The 10,003-nt window shown below is 35.9% G+C and overlaps 2 protein-coding genes across 2 annotated transcripts; both read right to left on the bottom strand.

The window, feature by feature from the left end:
• Window positions 1–2,293: 2,293 nt before the first annotated feature.
• Window positions 2,294–3,449, bottom strand: LOC132164593 (F-box protein At4g18380). The gene has a single exon (XM_059575129.2). The coding sequence runs from the start codon at window positions 3,398–3,400 to the stop codon at window positions 2,345–2,347; it is 1,056 nt and encodes a 351-aa protein (XP_059431112.2). The 5' UTR covers window positions 3,401–3,449; the 3' UTR covers window positions 2,294–2,344.
• A 1,047-nt stretch (window positions 3,450–4,496) lies between these two features.
• On the bottom strand, window positions 4,497–9,386 carry AGT (alanine:glyoxylate aminotransferase). The gene is made up of 6 exons (XM_059574447.2): window positions 9,296–9,386; window positions 7,784–8,064; window positions 6,961–7,245; window positions 5,387–5,753; window positions 5,005–5,215; window positions 4,497–4,785 (listed from the first exon to the last, which is right to left on the bottom strand). The coding sequence occupies exons 2-6, from the start codon at window positions 7,986–7,988 to the stop codon at window positions 4,648–4,650; spliced, it is 1,206 nt and encodes a 401-aa protein (XP_059430430.1). The 5' UTR covers window positions 7,989–8,064; window positions 9,296–9,386; the 3' UTR covers window positions 4,497–4,647.
• Window positions 9,387–10,003: the final 617 nt, after the last annotated feature.

The following is a 10,003-nucleotide window of genomic DNA, read 5'->3' as shown; positions in this document are numbered from 1 at the left end:
CTAGCTTGTAACAATATTTCCAATTACTCTGTTAGAATCTAAAGACATGTTTTTATGTGCATGGCAGGTGTACGTGAATAAGGCCAGGTGAACGCCGGCCATGCAAAACAAATTTCTAGCTATTTCTCATCACTTTCTATTCTAGTTTTATTGTAATAAAAAAGATGTTTTTAGTGTGCTGGAATAAACCAAATTAAGCCAACGATCGAGCTATATAGTTTATCGTACTTAATTTGTATTAATGAATGTCCTAATACTACATAAATAAATTTTAAGGTCGTGCATGGAGATGCAATTTTCTTTAAGATCGAATTGAAGGTTATATATTTTTAAGAATTGCTTGTGGATGATGACTATTTTCCTAGCGAGTAGGGCCGGCCCAACCGCTAGGCAAGTTAGGCCGGCACCTAGAGCTCTAGATTTCTAAAGCCTAAAAAAAAATTTTTTAAGGCCCAAAATATTTTTTAATAAGGCCAAAAATAATTTGCATAAAAGCCTTCAACATGCTTTCTTGAGACCCTTAACATGCTTTAAGAAAAATATTATTATTTGTTTATAATATCAAAACCCCAACATGCTTTCTTGAGACCTTCAACATGCTTTAAAAAATAATATATATATATATATATATATATATATATATTTTTTTTTATAATATGGAGACCTTCTGCACAACGGCCACGAGACCCTCAACAGTCAACATGTTTTTTTTAAAAAAATAATATTATTTGTTTATAATATCGAGGCCCTCTATAAAATAAGAACGGAAAAAAAAAAAAAAAAAAAAAAATCTAAGAATCCCACATACTTGTCTGTTGTGGTTATTTTGCATAAGAGAAATGCTACACATCCCAAATTTTCTTCGCAAAAATGAGCTCCCAAATGATGTGTCACCATCCTATGAGTTGGTGACATACTTCCCAAAATAATAAATCTCATGAGATGATGACATATCATTTGAGAACTCATTTTTGGAAAGAAAATTTGGGATGTGTAGCACTCCGCTCACAAAAGGTTAAAATGTTCAACTTTTCACATTCAAAAAGGTTAAAAGAATTATTTTGCAATCTACGAAAATGCTGAAGGATAAAAATAAGTCTACTTAATTTAAGTATAAAGAACAAAGAGTAAGGGCAAAATGGTAATTTTAGTCTCAAACAAAAAAATCACTGAGTGCGGAATCGGTGCTTATTAGGTAAAGATCTCCTGCAATATTAAAATAAATATTATTTAATTAATATTAAATATTAAAAAAATAAGACCCAATTTTAAAGTTTTGCCTAAGGCCCCTAAATACATTGGGCCGGCCCTGCTAGCGAGTAATGCTAAAAGTCACTTTTGTATCACTCAAAAAATGATGTGACTTCTAAAATCATCGTTCGCCTTGTGATTGATTATTATTGAATTTTGATCAAATGATGATTTTAAAAATCACCTCATTCTTAGAGTGACTTCTAGAATTACTCTTTTGTAGTTAACTAGTGACACATTTCTAAAAATATGTAAGATTGGGATTAAGATCAAGTTTAAAATCCTCAAGCCAGTTTAATTAGCAGTTGATTCCTTAAAATATGCAAGACAAGAAAGAAACAAATAAATTAAGGAGAGAATTTGAACATTGAACTTTTCATTGTTTTGCGTGGCCAAAACCAAACCAAGAATTACATAGATGATGCAACAATGACACAAAGTTGTAAGGCTTTTGTCGTTGGTAAGAATAATATATGGCCATGGGGAAATTTTGGCATGTTTAACCATGACATAGATATTTCTCAAGAACATACAGATATTTGTTGGGATCGATTGCGTAAAATTTAAAAATAGTCTCGTTCGGATTGGGTCAGAAGGTCTCATTTGAAATGGCATCCAACAAGCTCAAATGAGCAAGATTTATTGAGCCTTGTTCAGAGTAGCGTTCAGAGATAGGTCTGAATGAGTTTAGCCCAATTATGTTATATTAACCTTTCACATTGTGACAACTTTTAAATGTAATAAGACTCAATCTTTCTACATTCACACATGTATACTTAAAACAAAGAGTAATGGGTTATCTCATTTAATTTGTTTCATTACGTTATACATATACCATTCCCTTCCCCTTTCGCCCACCCCAAGCCCAAAAAAAATGGAAATTTTTTAGTGTTAAAACCTACACCAGTAGGAAAGTATTAAAACATGCATCAATTGGTGTGCTTAGATTAGAACAAATGATAATTTACCTATGCACAAATGCCTAATATATATTAATTGATCCCAACAATCAAAGCAAACGATTAATTTTCTATTTCAAAGGGTAGATCCAATTAAGAAGAAAATATATATGCTTACTTAAATATTGTACACCTCAAAAGGAACTCATTTCGATCATAAACATCATCTTCCTCTTCACTATCTCTCTCATAGCTTCTCCAAAAACTGCCTTCTCCTCGTCATCCTCTCCATCCAAATCTCCCAACAACAAATCACATTCACTTATACTCCTCTCACTAGCAGGCTTGATCAGCACAAGTGTCAGCCCTTTCATCACAAACCCAGATGCCGGTAGCTCCATCTCAGGCACGAACCATAGCTTCATGCACAAGTTAGGTATCGGAGTCCTCTCCAACAACGACTCTAACGCCTCCGCCTCCGACGACGAGTTCTTCACACTATTTCTCAGCTCCACAAGCTGTTGTTCCACCATGCAAAGCTTTCCTTGCTTACTCGCATCCGTAATAACCACGCTTTGAAGCATAGGCAACTTTCCCACGATTTGTTTCAACAAGAAATGCCTCATCGAAGCAGATACTAAGCAAGATATCGTCCATATTATTCGCGACTGCAGCTCTTCCCCCGTCAAAGGTGGTCGGATTTCTTCGTGTTCTTCACATTCTTGTCTTTGAAAAGATGTTGCGCCAAGAACTATGCAGCTCCTGAGCTCCTCACCAAATTCAGCTTTCCACTTGAGCAAGGAATGATCACCACCGTTAAATCCCATCTGGCAGCCAAGGCGAGGGATCTCCAAACGCAAAGTTTTTACTTCTTTGAAGTTCTTCAAAACTTCATTAGGGGAATAGTACAAGAAATGGTTAGAATTAATGTTGGAGTTTAAGGCTGCTGCATGAGGCTTTGAAGAAACGACATGATGGAGAAACTGTATAGGTTTTGTGATCAACTTGTTTACCAAAACTTTGAAAACTTTTATGGGGAAGCCTATCTCCCTCGGTTTTGGATTAGGTACAAAGCAAGGGAGGGGGAGAAAAATGGTGTGGATTTGAGGAAGAAGAGAAGCAAAACGCTTAGAGACAGAAAGGCATCTGATTAAAGTCTTGGCATCAAGGAGTTTGTTGAAGATTAAGAGGAGAAGTGCATCTGGAAGACGATCAAACTGATCATCATCTTCTTGGCTGTTGGAGTTCATTGGCTTTTGGGGTATGGTGGAAATTTTTGAAGACAGGAGGAGATCGAGGAAGCAGAAGATGGGGATATATATATATATATATGGTTATAAAGAGGCAGTGGTTTACGCTGTTTGTTTTGACCAAAGCACTACATGGTATTTTGTGAGACCAAAGTTTCTGACTTTGTGATGATAAATTTAAGGATAATTGTTGGGGGGAACGCAACAAGTTTATCCAATTTTGTTTCTAGAAGAAGAAAAAGATAAGAAAGAAAAACCAAAAAAGTAATTAGTACAGCGAGGAAACAACAAACTTTGGCACTGCAGAAATTAATTAATTAAACGAATTGAACGAGGGGTACTATTCTAGGATGCCAACTTAGAAGGTGGGATTTTAGTGGCATGCTCATCCCAGAAAGCCAAATTTGGTGGTGCACTGAATATTAAATCCTCTCTCTCTCTCTCTCTCTCTCTCTCTCAACATTGAGTGTGTTTGTTAATGTGTTTTTGGGTTTTTTTTTTTTGTTTGAAAACTATATATATATATATAGATGGGTGCATGTGTTGTATGTTAATGATTTTGGTTTTCTAACCTTAGTTTGAAGCTAGCCCATGAAGGTACGTGTCAAATCATGCATGTATTAAACAAACCAATATTATTTTTGCACAGATAAAACACATGGTATATATCATCACTTTTCTTTCTTCGATCTGCTATATTATTAATTGAAGCTTCCTTGAATGTGACCAGAATGAGTTTCTTGGAAGTGATCAAAATTGAAAGAGCAAAAAACAAAAAGATAGAATTACAAGCAAACCTTTTTAATTTTTATGAGTGTTTGAACCCTAGCTAATGGATCGGACGTAAAGAAAAGTATTATATGAAAAATAGAGATTATATCGCAAAAATCTAATGAAGATATTAATAAGGCTTTTTAAGCAAAGTGCCTTAAGCTCGAGGTATTTAGTTTGTATTGATACCCTTGGAAGACATATTTCTTAATTAGCACGTACGTTTTATGAGACATTAATTATACCGTACCATTAGTGAGTTTATGATAAATATCATGTTCAGAAGTACTAAATAATAATAAAACACATGATTAGACTAAAAATGTGTCCAAATACTACTGCAAGAAGCAGTGGAGATTAAATAGGGAATGTGGTGAGCCTCAAAAGAGTGTAAGCAGAGGCCATTATACATTTTTTTACAGGGAAAGCTAAAGGAAACAAAACAATAGAAGAAAAAGTAATTACATTGAGGTGACTCAAATCCTGGAAGCGATGAGTGGGGTGGTGTTTTGCAAGTATGCACAAGCAGCACCGACTCCACTACCTAGCTTAATCGGGTAGCCCACATCCTTGAGTATCATCTCCACACCAGCAAGACAACCCAATAATTGCAGCTGAAAATTATGAAAAAAAGTATTTTATCATATTACCAGACTATAAAGCAGTCAAGTATGTCTTATGAACCGTAATTTCTAATTGTTTAGGATGGAAAATTTTACCAAAAATAAAAAATTTAGAAACAGACAAAGAAACTAACATCAGGAGCATGTGAAATTAATCTCCAATTAATCATGTGATAAAGCAGACATTAGGAACATTAGAAATGAACATACCTCATTCAGATTTCCGAGATGCCCTATTCTGAAAACCTTCCCAGCTACTTTGTTCAGGCCTAGACCTAAGCTTAAATTGTATCTCTTCCATCCCCTTCTAACAATTTCAGAACTGTCAATATAGGGAGGAATTACAACTGCTGTCACTGTGTCACTGAACCACTCCTCCTTTTGGGTGCAGTTCTTCAAGCCCCAAGCCTCCACAGCAAGCCTACAATATTTTAAGTACGGGACCAATATCAAATCTAGCTAGCTTTCATATAGAAAAGAGAAACATAGCAAGAGAAACACTTGCAATTCAAGTGTATGACATAGGAATTCAGACTCTCAAGTTACTGACTTAGTTACAGACCTTATAAGAAAATTGAAAAATATGTGTCACCTTGTTGCTTTGCCCAGACGAGTATGCCTTGCAATAACATTGTCAAGTCCTTCCTCAAAAATGAGATCCAGAGCAGCTCTCAGACCATAGAGCAGTTGGATGGAAGGGGTGTATGGCCAAAATGTTCCCATTTTGTAGAACTTCAAGTAGTCATTCCAGTCAAAGAAAACTCTAACTGATTTTGCAGTTTTAGATGCCTCTAGAGCCTTTGGGCTTGCACACACAATACCAATTCCGGTAGGAAGAGAAAGAGCTTTCTGAGATCCAGTTAAAGCCACATCTATACCCCATTCATCCATACGGAAATCAAGAGCAGCTATGGAAGACACTCCGTCAACAAGAAAGAGGGCTGGATGCCCGTAGTTATCTGAGAGTTCGACAGAAAACACAAGAACCATTTTATAAAGGAAAACCGATGGAAATATACTGAGGAAAGTTGGGGTTCCACCTTTTGGGGGTTTGTGTGTGTGGGGTGGGGGAGAACAGAATCGTCAATTGCAAAGGGAAAGTAAACTGATTAAAGTATCAAAAGTTGGAAAATGAAAAGTAAGAGTTGTATGGAATATATCTATTCCAATGTCCACATTTCCATTGGAAGTCAAATAAATAGATTGTAACTACAGATTCTCAGCAGTTATGAATTGCAAATTCACGACGTGAATCAAGCAAATTGTGACTAATCGGTACTTTCAGTCAGTAATACCACATTATAGGACTTCAAAAGATAAAACACCTGCAAATTTAGAAGCTCTAGTGTATTAAAATGGCTACTGTCATGATGCATACCAAAATTAAGACCTTGATAGATGAGTCAGGAAGCCACACATATAAACATGATCAGATTTAGCTGCTACAGAGAAGAGTGTTGATACCCAATATAACTGTTGAATTCACAAACATTTAAGAGCACAAATCACAAACCTAAGCTATTTTAGGCTTATTGATAGCTTGAACAGACAGAAGAATAATTATTAGTAGGCATAGAGGCCATCTGGCAGATGACCTCATGGCTAGTTTATGGTGAAGAAAGGGATCTGGTTAATCTAGTACTATAATACATGCATACACGTGCCCAGACACACATGCAGAGAAACATCATAGAGAGGCTTCAAGTTTCTGATGATTGAATTATCTTCAAAAACCTGATGCATCTAATTCTGTCCACTCCCTACTCAAGCAAGTAGTCTCCACTTAAAGAGATTGCACACTTGACAGCAGAAAACACTTGTCAATGACCAGAAGTGTTCCAAGAAAAGTTGAGTCACAAGTTATCCTTTTTAAATACTTATTTTGGTTTATGCACTGAGCAATGATGCCAAGCCAAAACAAGCGTATTGACCAGTGATGTTTTCTGTTACAGCAAAATGTTTTTAAAGAGGTTAAAGTATTCATAACTTCCAAAGGCATCATATGATTCACATCCTTTTTTTTTTTTTTTTTTTGGGGGGGGGGGGGGGGGGGGGGGGAGGGTGTTGGGTGGGGTGGGGGTGTGTGTGTGTTGGGGAGGTATGTAGAAGGCATCATATCATTATGACTAATATTTACAACAAAAATTCATTAGATGATACACTTACCAAGGATTTTTCTCACTTTAGCCAAGTTATTAGTAACACCTGTTGCTGTCTCATTGTGAACAATGCAAACTGCCTTTATAGTGTGTGCAGTATCTGCTGCAAGTTTGGATGCCAGAATGTCAAGGTTGGCACCTTGGCCCCATTCACTTTCGACAACATCAACGTTGAACTTAAGGCGCTGTTGCTGATCAATCCAGAGCAGACTAAATTGACCAATGAGGAAAGACACGGTCCGGTCTCCAGGAGATAATGTGTTAGTAAGTGCACTCTCCCATGCGCCAGTACCTGAACCAAAAATAGCAAGATTATTTAACACATTAATATTTGTACACAAACAGTGCCACAAAAACAAGTGAAATTGTGTCTAGTACTCCACCCCTAGCTTGAATCTAGTAAGCTTGAAAGTACCACAACCAATAATCATTTGCAGTATTACAAACTCATAAGCATGCATTTGGCATTTGGAAATGCCTAGAAATTGATTCCAGACTTTCCATTCTTCAAACTGGAGTCTCTTGGAGGCAGAGGAATCAAAGAAAATTATTATGAAAATCGGGAGTCACTCTAGGAACGATAATCAAAAAATGAAAATGATGGCAAAAATGTTTTCATTTATAAATGCCAATTAAAATCAATTGAAATGATACAAGCAAGTTGTTTTCTTTTGAGAAATGGACATGTTTTTATGCATTAGAAGGGGAGCCAACTGAGCATAGAAACTCAAACCTTCATGCCAATTAAGATTCAATGAAGCTCAAATCTTTGCAAGGAAGCCTGACATATCCAACAATAAAAGCTATAACCAGATTCATGAACACATTACCTGTGGTAGGGATCAGAAAAGGGGTTCCGGTGGTAGTCTTGAAAATCTTCTTCACATCCTCAAGCAGAACTCTTGTCATCGCAGGGATAGCTGGAGAGCGGTAATCCTCATTGTTTCTGTTCATAGCCCGAATGACAGGTTCCGGGATATTGACCGGCCCTGGAACAAAGAGATGGTTCCTTCCTGGTCCATAAACATAGTCCATCTTCTCTCCCTTGAAATTTCAATATGGAATTGAGTTCTAACAAACTCCTGGCGCTTTCCAGCGCCAAAACACCTCACTGCAAAAAGGCGTCAAGCAAATTAATCATAACTTTCTTATATAGTTTCCATTATACATCTTTCGGAAGTCTCAAAACATACAATCTATTACATCATGTATATGACTTTTTGATGCCTCGGCTATATAAAATCTAATTGAAGAAAATGGAACTTGTTTGTTTGACACTCTTGTATATTGCTGAATTGATGAGTTATTTGTCAATAAATCATATTAAGAACTCAAATTGTCTGTGTACTCACAGTTATGCAATTAGAACTAGTTTGAGGAAGTAATAGGTGGATATAAGATGAAAAACAGACATAAAAACATTAAATACAGGGAAACAAACCAGTCAAAAGTAGGATACATGGAGGTTGATGAAACTGTGACGTTTATATTGATTAGGATTCTTTGAGTCTTCATTTTGACTGTCTGCAGAAAGGCTTCGAAAGTTTTAAGTAGAAGCAAACGTTTCTTACTGTTCCATAGAGCATTTGGAGAAATTTACAATTTGTAACCCATATAGTCAAAGAAGACAGCTTCCTGCCTTTCTGGGAAAAAAACGCATGGTGACAAAAATTGGTCCTGAGATACTTTTCTTGAGTCTCCACAAATTCCAAAAATTTTATACACCATTTCCACAAAAATATTCCTGGGCTTAAAAATGTAATAAGGACAAGCAATTTTACAAAGCCATTTTCCATTACCAAAAAGGATAAGAGTAAGTGATGGGTTCAAATAGGAAAGCATAAAGGAGCTCTTTGTTGACTTCTCAATATTTCACTGAAATCTCCAATGAACCCACTTCAATATAACCGCCAAAAATAATTACGACAAATAAATTGATAAATAAACTGAGAAACAAAATAGATAATCCAAAAAAAAAAAAAAAAAAAACCCAGGACCATAGTTCGAAATTTGATATTCTTTCACTCTATCCAAGAACTAAAAATTGAATATTCACTGCTCAGTTTGCTGCTTCTACGACTTACAGAATAAGGCAAATTAAAAAAGTAGAAACAGCACTTTTCTTTTCTTTTCCTACTTTGATTCTCATGTTCTTGTCAGAGGATCCATAAAAATTCAGACACACAGAGGCACAAACAGAGTGACAGACACACAGAGGAACAAAAACAATCAGAAGTAAGACCATCTTACATATACATACATCCACATATATGCGAAACGTAAGCCATGTATGATGTATGAGACCAGATGAGAAGATTTTTGAGGAGAACAAGTGGGCTTACCCGGAAGAGAACACCGGATTCTACGACGGCTCTCTCTCTCTCACACACAGTCTATCTAACTTCTTTGGCAGAGAAGTGAAAGAGAAAAACCATACGTAAGAGAAATGCCAAAGAGAAATTTTATTTTTATAAGAGCGCGGGAGAGCCAATCAACGTTCGATGTGGCGCCCACTTTGCTCACGTCGTCACACGTGGCAGATAAGAGCCGCTAAGATCGAACAAGTGACGGAGACTGTAGAGACTGTGATTATACTTCTTTTTTTTTTTTTTTTTTTTGGTTACTATTTTATTTCTCCTGTGCCCCTGTATTTTCATTTATTCCATTCTGTCCTTTTTCTATTTTATTTAAATTTCTTAATAGTTAATCCTATTCAAGATATGAAGCATTTGAGGTATAAACAATTATGTGGGCATATCATTGAGAAATGTGTGTGTGTGTTTTTTTTTTCATTTATCATTTAGTTTGTAAAACCCACGTGTCAATCTTACAGATTCAATAATAGATTTACAAAATAAATTAAAAATAGATTAGAAATGAATGCGCTCTTTAAACCATTATATCAATTTAGATAGTAAGTTCCATCACTCATATAATAACATCAAACTGCCCCAACTAATTAATTGGGTTTGCTCTTGCCATTTCTTATTATGAGTTTGTGTTATTTTTAGGTTAAATCACATGTTATCCCCAAAACTTAAACTAATAAA

This window comes from Corylus avellana, chromosome 8 (genome assembly GCF_965113065.1).
Source record: "Corylus avellana chromosome 8, dhCorAvel1.hap1.2, whole genome shotgun sequence".
NCBI classification, from domain to species: Eukaryota; Viridiplantae; Streptophyta; class Magnoliopsida; order Fagales; family Betulaceae; genus Corylus; species Corylus avellana.
The sequence above is the reverse complement of the archived record's forward strand: the minus strand, read 5'-3'. Positions and strand labels throughout refer to the sequence as shown.

Excerpts from the sequence above, each read along its gene's own strand:
- LOC132164593 (XM_059575129.2), bottom strand. The coding sequence starts at position 3,400 with ATGAACTCCAACAGCCAAGAAGATGATGATCAGTTTGATCGTCTTCCA.
- AGT (XM_059574447.2), bottom strand. The coding sequence starts at position 7,988 with ATGGACTATGTTTATGGACCAGGAAGGAACCATCTCTTTGTTCCAGGG. Across the intron at positions 7,246-7,783 it reads TTTTCTGATCCCTACCACAG|GTACTGGCGCATGGGAGAGT; the intron begins GTAATGTGTTCA and ends TTTTTGGTTCAG. Across the intron at positions 4,786-5,004 it reads ATCTCGGAAATCTGAATGAG|CTGCAATTATTGGGTTGTCT; the intron begins GTATGTTCATTT and ends CATAATTTTCAG.